The 21,349-nt window shown below is 34.5% G+C and overlaps 2 protein-coding genes and 1 long non-coding RNA gene across 11 annotated transcripts in view; 2 read left to right on the forward strand and 1 right to left on the reverse strand.

Moving 5' to 3' along the window:
* Positions 1–10,963, reverse strand: part of LOC139987713 (SLIT-ROBO Rho GTPase-activating protein 1) — a 43,544-nt gene extending 32,581 nt beyond the window's left edge. For 4 of the 7 annotated variants that reach the window (XM_072004296.1, XM_072004289.1, XM_072004295.1 and 1 more), the window contains exon 1: positions 10,827–10,963. In XM_072004296.1, coding sequence (XP_071860397.1) covers positions 10,827–10,905 — 79 coding nt within the window. In that variant the 5' untranslated portion in view covers positions 10,906–10,963. Of the gene's footprint in view, positions 1–1,089; positions 3,116–3,513; positions 4,021–10,826 lie in introns of those variants that run through there. The other 3 variants (XM_072004287.1, XM_072004288.1, XM_072004290.1) reach the window with 3 other exon arrangements.
* A 458-nt stretch (positions 10,964–11,421) lies between these two features.
* Positions 11,422–14,268, forward strand: LOC139987724 (intraflagellar transport protein 74 homolog). 3 transcript variants are annotated; one of them, XM_072004318.1, is made up of 3 exons: positions 11,422–11,559; positions 12,220–12,516; positions 12,656–14,268. In XM_072004318.1, the coding sequence occupies exons 2-3, from the start codon at positions 12,428–12,430 to the stop codon at positions 14,178–14,180; spliced, it is 1,614 nt and encodes a 537-aa protein (XP_071860419.1). In that variant the 5' UTR covers positions 11,422–11,559; positions 12,220–12,427; the 3' UTR covers positions 14,181–14,268. The 3 variants fall into 3 exon arrangements, with proteins under 3 accessions (XP_071860419.1, XP_071860418.1, XP_071860417.1); XM_072004317.1 differs by having other exon boundaries at positions 11,488–11,623; XM_072004316.1 differs by lacking the exon at positions 11,422–11,559 and having other exon boundaries at positions 11,731–12,516.
* Positions 14,269–19,118: 4,850 nt separating this feature from the next.
* Positions 19,119–20,604, forward strand: LOC139987842 (uncharacterized). Its single transcript, XR_011799949.1, has 3 exons — positions 19,119–19,199; positions 19,277–19,348; positions 20,013–20,604. It is a non-coding gene; the product is annotated as an uncharacterized lncRNA (long non-coding RNA).
* Positions 20,605–21,349: the final 745 nt, after the last annotated feature.

Below are 21,349 nucleotides of genomic sequence, written 5' to 3' on the forward strand. Positions count from 1 at the left end.
ACGCTAAGATATCTTAACCTAAAGTATTTACTGCTGTAGATTGTAGATCGTAATATAGACAATAGAAACACAGAACCTTTTCTACATCTGATATTTTCTTTAATTTGTGTAATTGGATACTTGGAATTTGTAATTCTGACGAATGCAATAAAATGCGTCACGTTGTTCATTTAAAGGTAACATGCTTATTTAGTAAATATGTATGTATTTAGTAAAATAATTGAAGTCATCTTTATCAATCATTGGATTAAATAATATATATCGTTTTGGCAAGTGTTACTTATGCGATTAAGTGTTGAATATTTATATCGTAAATCTTTTCTGAATCAAATACAAAATTTCATTGCTAACTAGAAAATTTCTATTACATGTAAAAAAATATAGATTTTATAAACTTACAATTAATGCAAGCTACACATTTATGTTCTAATCTGTGAATTTATAATATAATTTCTTTTGATAATATTTTGTTTGGTAATGCTGATACAGCGACCTCCAAGACCATTTTTTCGAGCTCGACATTGCGCTGCGCCGCTTTTCTCGCGTTCCAAGTAACGCGACGAGAGAAATTCTATACATTTAAACGAGTATTCGCACTACTCTACACTAGCGGCATTAGATGTCTTCGTCTATCTAGAATTTCCAATATTGTATAACGCACACATTGTGCGAATGTATCATGGTAAAACTGTGGACGAATGAAAAACTTATGATATAAATGCACGCGAAAATGTCGAAACCAAAATGTACGATGCTTATAGACTAAAATTCAATGAAATCGATATGTAGACTAATAATGTGTAGAGCTTATGCGAATTATAATACAATGAGTAGGGGTCGTAGAATGATTACTAATGTTTTACGTAATGATTACTCAAACGTAGGCAACTCAAAGAAATAAAAAAGAACTACGAATAACTACTTACGGGTTTTAGGTTAGGTTAAGTATCTACTGATTTGGTGTATCGAACTATTACCAAGGGGAAAGATCTAGGAACTTTACAGTTTCGTTTAATGCGCGATTTCTTTCATCCCCAGCTACTTCAGATGCAAGAAAAAGCGAACGCATTTGCATCTAATGAACCATACCTGGAAGTACGTCCTTAGTATCGGGGTTATAAGGATGAATCCATCCGTTTCTCTGTTGAATAATGCACTGGAACATGTTGCTGGACTATGCGTAGGTCTCGATTCGTGTTGATCGGCTGTAACGAACGAACGAGCAAGAGAGAGAAAGAAAGAAAGGGGGAATGGAAGGAAGAGGAAGGGAGAGAGTGAGATGGATCGAGGGAGAGTATACAGCGATGAAAAAGAAAGACGGGGAAACAGGGTGAAAAAAGACACAAGATCCGTTATAGTTGGCAAGTTCTTTCAATGGGCCACCTTCTCCCTCTGTTCCTTTTTAAAAATATCCCTAGAGCGCACTAATTACTGCAAGATCGAGTTCCTCGTTGATTAGCGATTAATATTATCGTACGGCGAGTATTTAGAGCGAAACTCGACTCGATCAAGTGCGTAGTAACGAATCTTCTGCGCTTACTTCTTTTCCGGTAAGATTTCCAAGCTCCTTTCCAGAATGGTTCTCCGTCAATGCACCACCATTACCGGAACGCTCTAGTTTCTTTTCGTCAATCGTAAAACCGATTCGATTCACGATTCGAGTGATCGGCATGGAGCTCGTTGAATATGTATTCTTGCATCTCGTGAGAAGATACTTTCGATTTATACGCTCGTTGTCGTTCGTTGAAAGACAAGATCGACAATTGGACCGACCTCCATTTCATAGGAGAAACCGCGGGTATTCATCATCGGCTTCACATCATTATCAAATGTTCTTCTTGTCGCTCGACTACTCTCTCTTCTTTCTTCGAACATGTGTGTATATTCACACATACACACAACTGGTATACGCATATACGCACCGGTTCTTTATTTATCCCTCTCCAACTCGTTCGTTCGCTTTGTCTCCCACCAATGGACCACCACACTCTTTCTTCTTCCGTTTCTTGATTTCTTCCCTTCAGGCCTGGCTTCCCTCACCGTAGCCCGCTACTCCAAGGACTACTCTCATCCTCGCAACAAAACGAAACACTGTGAGTTCACAGCGATCTTTCCACCGTTCGGCACACGCGCTCTTACACGCAACGTAATGCAATGCACTCGACCGACCGACCGACCGACCGACCGCTCCGGCCTTGAAACGTGTGCACTTCTCTCTTCCCGGTTTAACCGAAACCCATCACCAACGTTCGTTTATACGGTGCACTAACGTATGTATTCTGTGATGTTAACGTGAGGAAGAACCAAAAGGGGTGGGCAAGAAGATTGACCAACACGCACAGGCCAGGGAAACAAAGGCGCGGCGCGGTTCAAGAAAGTTAAGAATGACAAGAAAAAGGAAACGAAGGCAGAAGGTAGTCGCCTTCTCTCGTTGCTCCTGCGCCCAGAGGGTGGCTGGTCGGCTGGCTGGGATCGAACTAGATGGCTCGTCGCCAGGCAACCGGATTTTCTGTCTCTCTCTTGCACACCATCTCCCTCCCTTTGCATTCGTTCTCACTTTATCCATCTCTCTCTCTCTCTCTCTCTCTTTCTTTCTTTCTCTCTGTTCACTTCTCTTTGTCACTCGGTTCCGTACCGGTGCTCTTCTCGCGTTTGCTCTAACCTCCTCGCTCGCCCCACCTTCCTTTCCCCTCTCTTCCTCTATCGTCGCGTTAAACTCTCTCCCTCGGTCTCACTGAAGAGCCGCAGCAGTAGCAACACACCGCACCACACCACATACACACCGGTTACTCTCATGCTCTCTCTCGTTCTCTCTCGCTCTCCTGACTCGCCACCCCCTGCATACTCCGGACCGTGTAGAGGATTCTCTCTCTTGTATATACCTTGGCCGATGACTTTAGGCAGACCGCGCACCGATCTTCACCGTCATGCCTTGAAAATACGATACTCGATCGAAATTAAAATTTAGAATTTTTTTTTATACAACACGACAGGTTACGCGTTTTTCAAACGAGAGTTCTCTTAAATGGTAGAAAGAAATGCAGAAAAAGTTTAAAAAAGTTAAAGAATCTTTCTTTCTTCTAAAACTGAAGCTATCTAAAAATATGTAATTGGAGAAATTAATTACGCAGTGTAAAGGTTAAATTAATTTTAATGTATATTTACTTTCTACGTAGTAAAGAAGCTATTGTTAAATAAAGTTTATAAGCTTCCCAGATGACGTGTATTTTGATTTAATATCTCGCGATAGATTTTATACTAGGCTAAGTTTACGCGCTTCTAATTATTGATATTGTGGATTATCGTATTTTTGTGCACGATCAGTCATGATAAAGAGCGCGCAATATTGGCACACGTTATATCTTCAGCTCAATATCTAGTTTATCGGAAATTTGTAAGCTAGAAGTAAAAAAGAAAGCAAAGAATACGATGAAGTTTATTATTTTGAATTGAAACATTCGATTTTGTTGAAATAAAATCGGCTTTATCCCTTCCGAGGAAAATTCAAAATACCTGAATTTGTATCGATGTTATAGAAAATAATACAAAGAAGAGGCCATTTATGGAAAATTGGTCGCGCACAAAGAAAAGCCAAAATGAGACAATCGGTTACGGTTATTTTATCTCTTGGCGCGCTTTGCTTTCCCCATTGTGAGGCACTGGCACGTCCTCAAAACGGCTGATTCTCACAGTAGTAGACACGACGATTCTACTATACACGGATCATAAGGCCGATGCAGCGTAAAAGGAAACAGTAGAAGAGGGGAAAAAACAGAAAAGAGAACACACTTGAAGTTGTTAAGCCGAATCGGCCAGGAAACTTTCTACGTTGAAAGCGTTTCACTTGCAAACGGAAAAGGGGACGGGTCTGTAGAAAACCGATTATATACCAGAGAAATTCCGCGCTCCCGATGCACCGTTTCGAAATCAACTGAATCGCGTAATACCGTTGTCGAAGCGTTGAGCGGAAAGTGTATATCGTGCATACGTAACGAGAGCGAGGGAGATAGGTAGAAAACGGAGGACAGAGATAACAGTTGTCCGAAGAGGGAGAGGGTTAATGAGGGAACAGTAGCAAGAAAGAGACGTAACGAAAAGAGATGAAATAATAGCAATAAAGCGAGGCGAAACAGTGCAAAAGAGATGGCCGCTGAGCTGGTAGGGGAATCAATGAGTGTTACTCGCGCCACCGCTTTTGTTTCTCTCCTTGTCTCTCTCGCTGCATGGTTATACTCTCTGTACACCAGTCTCCCACCGTGGTGTTCTATATAGGCTCGTCCAACCCTCGAAGCGTGACCGTGACTGTGACTCTGATCAAACGGAGTGCACGTGTCCACCGTGTGTACGTTACTCTCTGGCTCTGCGCGCTTGCTTGTGCTCTCGCTGGTCCTGTTCTCTACATCCCCGTAGAACTTGTACCACGTGGAAACACTTTTCTTCGTTTCGACGCGGTTATTTCACGCGATACATGCGTATCATACACACGATTCCATGTCGTCTAATTGTAGACATTCTTCGCTTGGTCAATAAACACTTAACCATTTCGGTAACCATTTCAGCGCCACGCGCCCAGATTCCTAACTAACCTATATATATTTTTTTTTCATTTTTCTTGTGATTTCCATAAATTACTTCAGATTACATTTCGTTCAATAGTTAAGATAAAGTGTGGTCTAAGTACATAATTAAAAGTTGTTTTACGTGAGTCTAGTGAATTTTATAATATTTGGTATAACACTAACTATCTTATGTAATGTATAGAATTGGTAACTGTTCGTTAATAAAATGTTTTTTTTTTTCTGGTACGATTCTCTGGTTTCTTAAAGATAATTCAAGAGATCGAGAGAGAGGGGGATTACACTTGATATAAAAGTGGATCTCGTTTGCTCATTGGATGTACTCAGCACCCTGAAACAAATTGCTTTTCATCGGCCACTTCGAAGGCACTCAGGAATCATCTTACGATTGGCTTAGCCTATCGGCAGGTTGCTACCACTGTTAGTTTTTCTGCATTCTTTCATTTACTTTATCGCCAACTGGTGAAGAAAAACATGATCAAACTGTTTTTTATTCATCTTCTTATTTATTTTTGATTCTTAGTATTTTAAGAGTCCGAACACGAAATAAAAGACAGTAATATATAAATGCACTTCTGTTTTGATTTTACAGAATTATTGTGGAGGTTATGTTAATTATTATGATCGAGGTCAAGAATTTTATAAGAATAAAGCAATAAATTCTATGTAAGAAGAGAGCATTTAATTTTGCTCTAAGATCAAAATACGAGCATTGTGGAACCATTAGCGTCATCTGTTATTTAATTTCCAAGTCATGATAATTGGACCTGACTTCGATAAAAGATACTTTTATTATTAACTTTACAAATATAGAAACATGAAAAGGAGGATAGTATTTACAATCAACTGCATAAATTTGATTTGAATGAAAGTAATATTGTATGTCAAAAAATTTTCATAAATCAATCCTTTTTTAAAATTTATTCTCAATGATAATGATCGATATTAATTCGCTTGTTTTACTTATTTTCTTTTTTGTAAAGAAACTGCACTTGTTTCCAACATAATCACGTATTAAATCTGAAACGTCGTAAAAGCACTTATGAAAAATGTACCCTGAACCTAGCGCGCTCGCAATTGGCTGACTCAGCCAAGTGGTTCAATGGGATACCGCGCCATTTCATTGATGCCGCTAACCTTATGGTGAGTAAGTAACGGCCAATGTCGTTCCTTCTTCAATTTAAATTTTAAATTATTTCCATGAAAATTGCACTATGCAAATTCATATTTTTTCAATGTCTATTTCACACTTGTCAAACTGCATTAAATCAAAATCAATTGTTTAAACAATATAATCTTCATAATTATCGTATAGCAGTAATAATGATTGCCATTATTACCCTTTTATATGGTAATTTTAATTTCAAACATTAAAAAGTTGTTAGTTACTTATAGTATAGATGAAGTTCATTCAGTGTGTACTATTCTAAAACTGAATCTCTATTCATGTGACCATTACGTAGTACCGCTACCGCTATTTTAAAGCTACAGATCGTTCGGGGTTCCGACCTTCGTACAGATAAGCGTGCAGTTTCAATACCACTTGGACTTCTTACCGTGCATCTATCCAGAAGTCTTTGTTGACCCATCAGATTAGTGTCAATCTGAAACAATTATTCTCCACACAAAATTTCTGTACAATTTTACAATTTCTATGTTATATATTCCAGACTAACACAAATATAAATATCGTATGCATGCATGCACACTATTCTTGTATTGGTTAATCACACGTTCTGATTATTCCATTTTTAGAAATTCCCTATATCTCTTCTTAATTAAAGATATGAAATGATTCTAGTACCTTTAATTTAATTTTCTTATCCTGTACTTTAAAAATAGTTCTACTGCATTCTTTCCAAGTAACAATATAAGATAATTTACACCGTATTTCTTGCTTAATTTTTTCGACAGCCCTCACGATACATATACCGAGAAATGGAATTAATTTAAAGTGCAACGAGTATTTTCTTATATGTATACCGTCAGTGTTAAATGCCAGCAGCACAACCCTAGCGCTTTATTCGCCTTGCTATCTCGTTAGCGAACTCTATTGGTGTTTCTGTACAACTCGCGACATTTCCTCCTGCAAGTTCACAATCTACCCGGTGAGGCCGCGTTCTTTATCTTATAATCGTTTTTCGGAGTGTAAACGCACCCATAGGGTACATACAGCGACATTCGATTGTCCTTACGAAGGAATTGTCTGATCCCCTTTTCGAGCGATTTATCTCAATTAGTAACTCGTCCCGATAGTTAACGTTGTACATCTAGATGAAAATTTACGCACGCCACAAGCTAATTAATCTAACAATGATATAGACGTTAGGAAGATATATTATTTCTTTGTAATTCCTTCGCCTCTATCCTAGTAGGACTTAGTCGCTAATGAGCTGAAATAAAATGAATGCCCTTGCTAGTACTTACACATGTGCATCAAAAAATTATACTGCCCCGTGTATGTGTGTGTTCGCTGTTCTACAAAGCGGCTTAGGAGGTCGAACTTTCGTTCGTGATATTTATAGATCGGGAAAATCAAATCGAAAATATCCTTGAAGTTATTCAAAGGGATTACAATGTGTGATAAATATATATATATATATATATATATATATATGTAGGGACTTCAGATTATAATATTTTTATAACCTAATAACTAGATTGCAGATTTTTATGCATTACGATTTGAAGATACCAAAATGTACAGAATGCGTATAATACATAATAATATATAAAATATTGAAAGTAGAATAATTGTTTTTAATAGGTATTTTATATTTATATCTTTAATCGGTAAAACGAATTTCTATTTAAATTCGATCTTTTCATTGCGTTCATGAAAATATAATTTTTTGGAAAACATTTAAATAAAACATGTAATCACAATAGTACTCGAGTGAAAGATATGCATATCTTTCACTGGCTGGGATAGATACCCTCTTTGACACTCTAAAAATGGTGTCTGTTCGTAAAAACATCTGCCGCACAAAGCAGGAAATGTCGTTCCCTTTTTACTCTTCACTTTATTCAGATTTCTCCACCGGATTTACGGTTAAAGTAATGACAAAAATTCTTAACTTTTCTTGTGAACAAGCTCTTCCGCCGACAATACATTTATCAAAGAATTATTTTCAATGCTTCAAGAATCCCTAATTAGTCTAATTAAAACATTGATCAGTACCTTTAAACGTATATTCTACATTTTACTTCCAGTTTAACGAGAAAGAGCGAATAGAAATAAAAAACAGTATAAGTTTAATTTATGAACGTTTTTTTATTCAGATAATTATAAGAGATGATTTCAAATCTCTCAATACGTAATTATTATTTTCATTACCTCCTTTATGAAGTATTATGTATCAAGCATTATGTTATTCAATAAATCTTATATCAATACCTTATCGCTTACATAAACTTAAATCTGCTGTTTTCACTTTATTACGTTTGTATCTTTTCAGATGCCTTCTTTTTTTGGAATAATTTATTTATAGGAAGAGTGGAGTACATAAAAGTAGTAAATTAGTAAAAATAAAATAAAATTATATTGTAAAATTTATTTCGGGTTATATAGACTCAATGAGAATAGCAGGATTAAATTACTCAGGAAATAAACAAAATGTAGAAACACGTCTGTGAAGCGACGCGTCTACCGGCGTGGTGCGCTCCGCGTAGCGGCGGGTCACTAAAATCGATATTAAAGCAGACAATGTTGCAACCGTGCAACGTGGTATAAACACAAAAATCAGAATGCATAGAGGAAACGGTCGACGCAGTCAGGCACGACTGTGTGGAAAGAGTCGCAACCAACAATGAGAATATGCGCATGCGCCTCGAGAAATCAAGAAATATATAGACGCACGTCCACAGTGCGTCTGAAAATGTTCGGTGTGAATGTGTTCACTAAAGAGTAAAGAGTGGGAGAAAAAAACGGAGAGGGATGGGGGCAGTACGCGCGTTAAAGTAAAATAAAAACAACCTTGAAAGTTTGTAAACGGAAACAGGGATGGGCATCCGATGTAAGTTCTTCTGGGAACTTCCGATCGGATAGACTTATGATTATGAATGCACGACACGTTGCACTATGCCACATTGATGAAATGATAGGAAATTAAATAAATTTTCAAAATTTTCAAAATGTCAAGATTCCTCTTATTTTCTAATATCAAGTTATAAATATATTTATGATATTAAGGTTATATTTTTTTATTATTAAAAAATACTTTTATTCAGTCCAGTATAATTCCATCTAATTCCTGATGAAATATAGACGTATAAATAGGATTATTAGACTATTATAGTATGTATTACATATACAATAAGTATGTATTTACGAGATAATAGATAATGAAGAAACAGAGATGTTTAACAGTATCAAACATGTGAGAGTTTTTTTCAGAATGCCGTGAAACCTATCCCTGTTGCTTCCCACGACTTTAATATGCAGACGAGGCGATTTCTAATGCGACGCGCCAACATTTCAACTGAGAGACGTGCAAGCACCTCATTTGCCTCATCGAATAACGATAGGTATTACACGATTGTTCATTGATCCAGTGAAACTACATTTTTTGCTTTCTTTCGTTGCACAAAATATTTACAAGAAATTTTATACATAAAAATTATTAATTAACAATTAGAAATAATATGATAAGAATCTAAATATAATAATAATATAAATAATATCAAGAAGAGGATTCGATACATTTTTTTATGGTGTCATGATGATTTTATAATAAATCTTTCTTTAGAAAACTTGTTATGTTGATTACATTATAATTTGTAAGATATACGTTCGAAGCGTGAAGCCGAAGCCTATTACATATACAAACGTATAACTCAAGTACGCCGGTAACTAGGAATGTCTAACGCAACCTTCGAATGCACCAGCATTCCACAAAGGGTGTAATAGTCTCTACTTGATTATGCTGTACAATGCTCTGGCTGATAATAGCAGTTTACAATGTCGCGATATTCTTAACACATGAAATTCTGTACTTACATCATCTATTATGTTCTTTTCAACAAATTTTTCTCTCGTCTATCAACAGACTTATAATCATTTTAAGATTACTTTTACCGAACTAAACAATGTTTTACATGGATGAGATAATTCTTTTTAGAGAGGTGTCACAAGCTAAAACTCATTTTATTGTATAAAAAAACAGTTACTATCTTTTGTTACATATGACTGCATGATCTAATGAAATAATTAAATATAAGTATTTTTAGCATTGAGTAATATATTACACGAATTAAGCAATGTTTTATATGGATGAAATATGTTATTCTTTGCAGAGAAACATCGCAGGTTTGAAATACAGTGCATGCCAAGATGCACAAATAAACGGCATTTTGAACATAAAAACATCGACACGTCGCGTTATTCTTCGAAAGTCAGCGTCGCGGTACTCGCACTGCCGAGTGCACATTATAACGAGATTTTCTAACATCTGTTGACCATATAGCCGCTAAGCTTTTTATACATTCCTACACGCCAAACGTATTGAAAGAATGCTCCATGTATTAAAGAAAGAAAAAACACGAAAGAAACGTCAGCACTCGCTGTTTTATCGATGGGATGAATGAAACAAATTGCACCTTTACACTCTTTACAGTCAATCGAGCAGATGCACGCATCCCAATGGACGTTGGAACGAGTTTTATCGAAATAAATTACCCTTCGACTCGAAGCACGCCGCGAATATATTTCAAACCAGTAACACAAATCTATATCCTTATCTTAAATCTTTTCATAACAACAAAACTTGACATAAAATGTAATAAGTTTACAAATCGAATTTTAGAAGAATAAGATAACAAAACTCTCCTGATTTCCAAAAAGTCTTCAATAAAATTATTGCCAACAAATATCAATCTGTATTAGTAAAGTCACAAAATTCAATCTCAAAATAATTTACTTACGATCGATGTAAAATATAATAAAATTCTCCTGATTTTGAAAGAAAAATCTTTGATAAAATTGTTTCCAATAAATACCAATACTGCTATCGTAACAAACCCCAATTCCAAATTTTAATCATCATGGGAAACAATTTACTTACGATTCATTTAAAATATATCAGTTAGAAAAAGTTGACTTTCTCTGTGAGTAAAAAGAGAGAAAAATGGAGTGAGTACAAACCACAAAAATGACAGAGAGAGAGAGAGAGAGAGAGAGAGAGAGAGAGAGAGAGAGAGAGAGAGAGAACGAGACAGATAACAAGTGCATGGTTACTGGTTACAACTTACTGTTGAAGACGAGCAGCTTCCGCGTGGAGCCAAGCCTCTTGATGGGCGACTTCACGCCGTCGATTTCTTCTTCGTCCATGTTCGTATCAACGACGCGGCGTCTCGATTTCCGTCAAAAACCCCACTCGGGGTTTTTCCCGTCCCGTGTTCACGCACGCACGATCGGACAGTTTCTATGAAGTGAGCACAAAATACTTGTCACAGTTTAAAGCATTCTCGGGCACGAGGAGGTCACCGGTTGGTTGCGGTGAAACCGGTTTATCGGGCAGCGTTGATACCTTTCTATGATCTGCACTAGATGCGCTATCACCGGGTACATGTGCCAACCGTGTGCACACGGACTACTACGGTCTATTGAGCAAAAGGGCAAGAGGAGGGAAGGATGAAGAGAGGAAAAGAAAGAAAAAAAATGGCAAGCGCCAGAGAAGAAATGCCAACGTGAAAGAAGCGTGTATAAAACGGGTGAGTAGCGTTGATCGTTTATACGTCGACGGGACGAATCGCGATGCCACGGGTAAACGTATCTACAACGCGGGTTACTGTGGTAACGCCGATTGGTTTCTGGCTATCCCGAGGCACACTGAAGATATTCTTGGACTACCGTATATTAATTCGAGTTTGGGGGACCAGCGTCGCTACCGCCGTCACCGTCGTCGTCGCCGTCACCGTCGTGCATTGCCACTTGGTCGCCACGCCGCGTCACTTTTGTTGCTTAGCAACTGCCTGTTCCAAAGTAACCTCATCCTGTTGCCATCTGTTGATGCCTCGGTGAACTAAGAATTTAATTTTTTATTTCGGTAAGTGTTCATATCGATAAATGTAATGGAAAATTGAGGAATCGAGTATAAATGTTCTTATTTCTACAATGGGTAACATCTCTGTCGGTTAAATAGCGATGAATTCAAATTTTTAAATTTCTTTTTAAATATTATTTTTATGGACTTTTTAAGAGTATAGGAGTATCTATTTCGACTTTGTAAATGATCATATTTAATTAGTTTTATTTTTGTAATGTTTAATCTAGGTATATCTAAATGTATATTTAAAAATATATTTTTTAAACTTTTTTTTTATAAAATAATTTTCTTATAGCGCTATTAAAAGTTATATATCTCTTTCATACAAGGATATGGATGTCAATTAAATGTTATTATACCTAATTTCTATTCATATCAATTGATATGGATTGGTTTCTATGGCAACCAAATGTAAAGCAAAAGGATCATAATAAAGTGCTCTAGCAAAATAATGTCAGTTATTTGTGTATTTATAAAAATTACTGTTTATTAATACATAAGAGACCTGTATCCAATAAAGTGAAAAAATATCTTAAATAATTCATCGTAATGCAAAGACCACAGACAAGTATTCCTTTGCAAAGCAAATATGATAGATTTTACAGAGGTGTAAAGAATGAATCTGGAGAGTTTTATATCACCTCTGGTACTACTCGTCCAGGCACACCTGGACAAAATGTACTGGCAAGACCACCATCATCATTGGCTTTACTTAACCATGTACAAACACCTACTTCACGGTTGAGTACAATCAGTTCAACTAGTTCCGGAGCATTTAACTCAGCATTTCCTTTGCCTGGTCAGATGAATATAAACGTTACAGAGAGGCCTATCACTCAACATGGAGTAGCAGGTCTGAGACCTGGAACAGCTAGAGGATTGTCAATGACCAGGTATAAAAATTTATTTTTCTATATTTCATATTAAATCTATACAATTAGATTAAGATTAATTATAATATTAGTATTATTTTGATAGATGTAATTAAACTCTCATTTCTGTTGTTTTTTAATCTAAATTTTCTATTCTCAGACAAATTCAAGATAAAAGATATTACATTGGACTCATGCAACTGAAAATCAGAGAATTAAGTCAAGAAATTGCTGTTATTTTCAAAGATATTGAAGATCAAACTAAGGAAAGAGCTACTTATATACATTATGACAAGAGAGCCAAAGATTTAGCTATGGAATTAACAACTTTGCAAGGACAGCTGGCTGACTACAACATCATTGTAGATAAAATGACATCTGATGTTGGAAAAGAAATCATTGAACAAGAGACTGAAGAACTTGCTACAAAGAATGAACAAAATTTATTGAAAATCGAAGATATGTTTGAAGAAAGAAAAGAATTAGAGCAGAAGTTAACTAAAATAGAAAAACAGTTAGAGGATGAAAAGAAGAGGACTGAAAGGCTTATAGAGAGCATGGATTTTAATACGAAAGAAAAATATGATGAATTATCAAAAGAAAAAGCAAAACTGCAAGAGAAAACAAATGCATTGCAACAAGAATTGGATGAATTATATAAAGAACAAGCTTATTTGGAAGAAGAAATAACATTATCTCCATTGAAACAGGAAGCAGTTAAATTACATTTGAAAATTATAGAAATGGAAGAAAAAAGGGACAAGTTGAAAGAAGAAGAGAAGCATAGAATTTCACCAGAAGAGGAAAGAGGAAAACTATTACAAAAAATTAAGCAAGACAATCTGGATATTGCAGCTGCTGAAGCTCAATTGACTGAGAAAAAGAAACAGATACAAGAAACTGAACAAAAACTCGAGCAATTGGAAACAGACATGGAAGATACTCAAATTGAGAAGCAAGCGAAATTTAAAGAACTTCGTAAACGAGAAGAAGTTATAGAGCAATTTATGAGTTCTTTTGAGCAGGATAAAGATGATGAGACAAGAAAAATGGATAGATTAGAAAATACAATAGTAGAATATTTGGAAAATATTTCAAATATGTTAAACATTGATATTGATTTTATAGGAAATGATGAAATGGCCATTCTGAATAATTTACCACCCTTCAATGACTATGAATATAATAAGAGTGATCAAAGTTTTGAAAAATTAACTAAAGAAAATTTAAAGTTGCAGCAAATTTATAGCGAAATGGAAATGTTAGAGCAGAAAATTCAAGCAGAATTTGTTGATCTTAATGAAAGAATGGGTAGCAAAGATAATAAACCAATAATTCCAGAAGATCTAGAGAGTTTAAAAGCTAAATTGACATTGAAACAAGGGCAATTAATAGCAGAATGTGAACAATTGAAACATCAGCAATTAGAATGTGAAGAAGAAATCAGAACAGTTCAATTTGAATATGATGAAATAAAGCAACGTTTAGAAAGTAATGATATATACACTCAGATTAGTGTATTAGAGAATACTATGGACAAGTTGCTGGAAGAGCATAAGAAGATTCAAGATTTTATTGTTAAAGAGGAGAAACGTGGTAATTATGATCCAATAAGAAAAGACACTTTTAATTCAATAAATATTTATAATTCTATGTTGAAAGAAAATCTAAAAACTATTTATTAATTAAAATTCTCTTTAACATTTATTTTTATTTTATGCACGATCAACCAATGTTTGTAGCATTTATTAAGTATAGTTAATCTAAATCAGATGTTTCTTTCTTTCTTTCTTTCTTTTCCCCTACTCTATGTAGTTTTTCACCTTTTCTAGATTCTGCCTATCATTTCAATCCTCTATGGTTATACCTTCTAAATATAAAAATTTTCCACATTATGCTAATAATTGTATAATTAAAGTAATATATAAATAAATAATAATACGAGTGTTATCATGAACGCTTCATCATTTGTTTTATCACAGAAATAAGGTATAGGAATATGAGTAAGGTAATAACTGAATTGTACAATGTACTTTTTGACGATTACAATTTTATTTAAGATATTTCTATATTTCAAAGAAAAGTTCAATTTTCATAGCAGTGTTATTTATGGCAGTTACAAATATGTGATTAGTAAAATGATTGAATACTTATAGTTGTTATGTAGAGTTATGTAAATGAAACTATGGAATACAATTCTTTAATACTAAAAACACGCAAAGCTAGTAGCAAAAAATATGCAAAAAACATATAAATCGCGATTTATATTATTATTATAAATATTCAATAAATAAATATTTGAAATAAATTCACACACAGCACACAACACAGCAACTCATAGCAAATAAATATGACGAAATAAGTAAGAATACATATATGATGATCTTATATTCTAAATCCTTACAATATAAATTTACCTTAATACATACCTACATATGTTATAAACTATCTTATAAATAAATGTTTATTTTAACATACACTTTACTGTAAGCCATACACAATATATCGTGTCCTACTATTAGGTTGATACGGAAACTATAATAAAAGTTTTTCAAACTAATTCTAAGTTACTTTATCTTTGATTATATTTTATATTTAGTAACTCCAATTTACTCAGTTACCTTACTGTAGACTAGATTTATTATCCATGAAGTGAGATCCAATACTCTACTAAGTTCGCCAAGTGAAACATAAAAAGAAATTGCACAATAAAATATAAAATTCCAAAACATTTATTAAGTATAGTATAACTATACGATAATCGAGACGATTTTTTTACATGTATAAAACAAAAACAAATTTGTTTCTTCAGTTTTTTTAAATACCTGGACTAAACTGTTCGAGTTAGTGTTCATGGATTCATTGACTAGATACCACTCCTAATAATAATTTAATTATATATTAATTTGACTAAATTTTTTACAAAATGATAGTGACTATGCGTATACAATGTATAAATTAATTGTTTTATCATTTCGAAATAAATAAGCTTAAAATTAAATGCGATATAGGGTGTTACTGTACAAATTAAGAGAGTTTGATCAGAAAAAGTGGAGCACTTCATATATTAACTTCAGTCGGTATGTTCGGATTAGATATTACTAAGATATAGTAATATCTCTATCAATTTAAAAAGAAGTACAGATTTATATTAATTAATATAAAATTATTCTTAATTATTAAACACAGCCACGTAATACTTTTTACTTAACAAAATACTTTTTGTACTAAATTGTTATGCTTCTGCTTGGTATCTTCTCAGTTCAAAGTTATTAAAGAATACGTATATAATAATTTAATCCTAAACGAATACATAATTAGCTGCCTTGTAAAGGACGATTTAATAAATTTAACTGTTTAAACTGTACCGACTGAGTCATAGGAATTTGGCAATAAAATCGGAATTATATACATACGTAGGTAATATTTCTTTACTTTTATTGACAACCGTTTACGTAATTAATTTTGAAATAAGTTTAATTTTTTTACTTTATATAACTATTGGAATTTTAATTTTTGATGAAATTATTTTTTTGCCATAAACCTATAACCTATATAATAATAATATTGATGTAGATTACTGGCACATTCCCCGAAATGAATAGAATATTGACTTAGTTAATAAATTATACTAATGTATACACGATCAGATAATATAGACTGCAATGTCTTAACTATTCTTTTTGTGACTCTTTTTTAAGATTATAGAAAGCGAGTATGATATACTTTCATGACTTAACTTTTGTATGGCATCGTATCCACGGATATTATTTATTTGAAAAATGTACGTATGTATTTAAATATGCAAAATTAATGTCACACAAGTAGGGGATACATTGAAATAAAAGTTTCAGAATTGCATTTACTTGTGGCCTGCATATCCTTTTGAGGAATATGATACTTAAGATACTTACGTGTTAAGTGAAAAGAACGCGATGACTAGAAAAGTATGGTTGACTAGAAACATAAAAAAGCTATATGAAAAGGTATACACACGTCTCGTTGATGCTACGTGTAATTAAATTAAATACATATTTTTTGTAATTTAAGGTTTCAACTTAATTTCTAGTAATTCACGAGAAAATTTCAGAAAAATTTATCTCGAGATTGAAATCCGTGGCACCAATGCGAACGACTAAAAATAATGACTAGACCGTATTATTTTGTGACTAGATTAGGTTTTCTAATAACTCGATTTCTTGACTAGATCGTAATTATACTTTTTTTCTTTTTTATACTAGATTCTATATTTTGATTCTCATAGTGTATACTACATTTTTATCACTTGTTGACTAGATCGTTGTATTGTCTCTTTTTATATTAACTTCTAAATATTTTCCTTTTCTCGTCTAAGTACGATATATATGAAATAAAAAAGAAAGGAAAATAGAACTTAAAATACAAAATTATTACATTATCTTAAATTAATGACTAGCTCGGTGTTTGGAAATCTTCGAAAATTTTATCAATTTCTTACAATAAACCCTAAAACCCTAAAACTCTAAATTAAAATATAAGACTAGTTACATTATCGTTAATAAATGTTACGCTAATATTGTTACGTCGCGTGACCCTCTATATAGACTAGAAACCATTTCTCGGTCATAAAACTAAAGATTTTGACTTTACCGTTAAGGCTTTTAATTGCTACAACATATTTTTCAAATCGAGACATTTTTTAGGGTTATTGTTGAAAAACCTGCTTTTCCCATATTTTACTGGTTTGAACTATGACTTTAAGGAATGTCTCGATTTGAAAGATATGTTGCAGCAATTAAGGGCCTTGACGGTAAAGTCAAAATCTTTAGTTTTATGACCGAGGGATAATTTCTAGCCTATATAGAGGGTCACGCGACATTACAAGTATAAGGAAATACATTTACATCAATGCCAATAATCTTCAATCGCAGAATTGATATATTCTCAAAATTTCGTATTATTTAATCAAATAATAAATAAGTTACCATACCAATAAAGTGTCAAAGTCAAAAATCGCAATACGGTTGTTTTCTGTCTTCAAAACGTCTTTTTCCCATAAAAGCAGCATAAGCGATGACAAGTTTTCTTCAAATGTTTTTGATCTATTGATTGATCGATATATGCTTCCTTCAGTGATAAGTTTTTTGCAAACGGTTCCTGGTCGTCATATCTTTCGCAGTGTTTTCTTCGATCTTCGCCTTTTACTTAAATAATCCAAATCAAAATTTGTTATGTAGTATTGTATGATTATTTGCTTGATATATCAATCGAGATAGGCGATCTGCAACGCCGACTACTGGCCAATTTCGAAGGAAATTCTCATCCACCGAGCATGTAATTCGAGTAGTGTTGTACTTTTAACATCAGAACTCTACATCTCTCTCTTTGTACAAATTAAAAATACTTTCGTATGTACAAGTATATTTACACAAATCCTGTATAACAGAGGGTAATCTTCGCTTTCCCTTCCCCGATTTCAACATCGTCAACGATATTCCATTTTATTTCATCGATGGTAGATGTCTTCATATAATTTCAAATCAGTTGTGAATCTGTCTTTAAAAAATATATTCCTTCCATGATTTTATATAAATGAACACTTTGACCGTCTTTGAATGTATTGGTTTTTTATGTTGTACTTACAGTGTGTAGATGTGAGATTACTCTCGGACGTTTTATCGATTCGACGAATTCCGTCTCGGTGTCACTCAAGGATCTCCGGTTTCTTCCAGTGTTTCCAGTCCAGTCTTGGTAGTTCGGTTGGTTATCAATTCGAAATTCAGCTCGACGATTGCTTTCGGTGATTTCAATTGAATGTGTCGAATCGGGAGAGGGGAAGCAGGGTAGGAGGTTGCAGACCCTCGGAGATTGGATCTTGGTTTTGAAGAAAAAGGTGAAGGAAAGAGAAACGAGAGGAAAGGAAAATACGAACAAAAACATACGAGAGGGGAAAAAGAGAAATTAAAAATAAAAGAAACTTCTCCGAGGGCCCACGCAAGCGCATAGTCACTCGCCTGCTCGCAGACTACTTCAAATTCTGTTCGCCGCGCTCCAAGATGCATATTTCCCCCACTTTTCGGCCCTGTGCCACCACCATACTCCCTTCGGAGGTGCACAAGTTGGCACGTGCCCCACTTCCACACTTTTGCTCTGTAGCGTGCCGCTTTTTATTCCCCACCGCTAGCTTTCCCCTCTTTGCCGCTCCGTTTGTCACATCCTACAGAAACGGACCGTGGATTCGTTCTGTTCCGGGATTCGCACGATCTGCCCCACCACAGAGCCAATTTTAAAGATTTTGCCCCCCACGCGCGCGTGCGCATGTGTCGCGCCATTAACATTACTGTAGTAAAGAGAGGTAGGGGGATCTACTCTCGCAGGGCGCTACTGTGCGCATGCGCGGCTTTTGTACCACGTGCAGCTTCTATAGTCCATGCTTAGCGTGTGTCGCCGTGTCCTACGGTCGTTTTTTCTGGTAACTATTTGGTATGTATAATGTATAAAAGGATGCAATTTTCGGTTGTTTATACGTGATACTACTTTGAATACTTTAGATTAGCATTTTAAAAATTAGCGTTTGAATCGTTCCACTTTGAAATTGCTATGTCTAATTATATTATTAAAATTCACTATATTGTAGGTTAGAATTATGTTATTGAAGATTGCATTATGAGAATGGTGTAAACATCTCAAACAGCAGAGTGGTAGTATATAATTTGTATAACCAGGTAAAGAATTATTCTTATCAGATATTCAAATTTTGATTTTGTCCAAATTTTATAAAAATATAATGTATTATTCACAGAGATAAAATAAGGTGGCATTAGCGTCACGCGTTTGAAAAATACTCATCTACTTCGTTTGCCCCAGTATTTGAGTGAGTTATTTTGTTATATCAAATAATATATATATAATATATAGATATCTTTTCATATTTTTAGTAGAAAAGATTAATATGAAATATTAATTAGTATTAGTAGAATCTCTTTAGAGATTTCAAAATAACTTGTGAAAAGAAGATAGCCAAGGTTACGATAATCGTTATTATGCGTGTCCGTGAATAGAATAGGGGTTTGGCAATGCGACAGGTCCTAAATCATGATTCGACCGTGAATACCAATGCCGTGCCCGCATTGTCAGAATGTGTTGCAGTTCAAGATTCTAGGTTGAATTAACGTATGGTCATGCTTATAATGTATAGATAACCTCATAAAAAAGAAACTAACAAACTTTCAATGGAAAAACATTTAGAGATGTAGAAATTCAAATCTAAATTTAATTAGTACTTACATATATCTATTCAGTTTTTACTTTTTCTTTATTATATTGATATTATTATCTTTCTTTTCGACACGAAGAAGATAAAATTTGTCATTCGTAAAAATTCCAATATTTATTCGTCAGTAGCTACTTAAATTTGAAATTAGTTAAAATTTTAACGTTTAATGATTTTTATCGAAAATTTTAACGTGAAATAAAATCATTTCCAAATACATATTGGGATAATAGCGAATGGTAACAAGCAATTTTCGTTTTCCCAGGGGGTAATGCGAGAATACTAACAGGGTGGTATCGAATCGATTGAATTACTACGAGAAATCGGCGATGATGTTCGATCGTGTATTCGAGCCATGAATTCGATTAGGCATTGCGTGGCCCACGACGCGGATAGCCTGTTTACCGTGTCGATTTAGGAACTTGATATCCTCGACGTGCAGCGTGGTAAGTCCGTAGATTCGTACGCGTATCACAGGGCAACGCGTTATAGAATTTCCTCGTTCCATATCGAATTTAGCTGTCCCTTTCAGCGCGTCATTTGTCTTGGTATGTCTATCCACGAACCCTCGTAATAACTTCAAGCTTCGTTTCACTCGAGTCGTGCAAACATTGCGATCGACTAGTAACTAGCATTGTGATACAGTTATCGAGATTACTATACACGAGCACACGTGGATGTTAGTCTTTGGAATATGTAAGATATTAACGTATCATTTAAATTAAATTAAAATAAATTATTGCAAAGGGAGCGTTGACAGTACTGGTTGGCATTGACGCTTGAAAACAAAAAAGACAAATATCTTGTATATTTTGATGTTTGTAGTAAAATAACAAAAGATGTGACGTTACTTATAATAACTAGGATATTTAAAAGAATGTTTCTCCAATTTATATTAGATATTATAACTCTATTGATATTCAAATTAATATAAGTTTGGTATTCAATCGTTGTAAATTGATAGTTAAAGTAATATTTATGTTATGTTAACTCGTAGTATTACTGTCAGGATCTTTAATTTCATTCATTTTTCAATTTCCTTTGTTAATTATCTTTTGGAGAAAAAGTGTGTTCCTGACATAGCAATAGCAAAACTGATCAAGTTCAATTTCCTATAAGTGTGTAAACATCCTAATCATAGTAGTCTACTTACATCTTATAATTCAATTAATCTCTATCATCGAAAAACAGGAGTATGTTCTTTATATCCACTGAATGTTTCGTAGTCTTTGATAACTTGGCCAGCGTATACGTTTGTTCACGTGTATCATCGAAGGATTCCTCTCAACTGCGGTGCCTCGCATGCTCCGATGTAACCTAATCTCGATACGAGTATCCTATACGATTTAATTAGCTAAGTATGCCCACGGCGGGGCATCGTCACACCGCATTTTACTACCCACCAGGCAATAATTCCATCCCTCTTTAACTTCCTTGTCCAACGTTAAACCACGAGCAAACACACTCGTCCCGAAAGGGTGCCAGTCGCATACGAAATCTCCAGTCACGCTAGGAAATGGAATAGACGTTATTGATGCGGCTACTTTCGATACGACCGCATCTGGACGTTTCTGCCTTTTCCTTCTTTCCTCTTTCGATTCA

This window comes from Bombus fervidus, chromosome 5, assembly GCF_041682495.2.
Source record: "Bombus fervidus isolate BK054 chromosome 5, iyBomFerv1, whole genome shotgun sequence".
Lineage (NCBI taxonomy): Eukaryota > Metazoa > Arthropoda > Insecta > Hymenoptera > Apidae > Bombus > Bombus fervidus.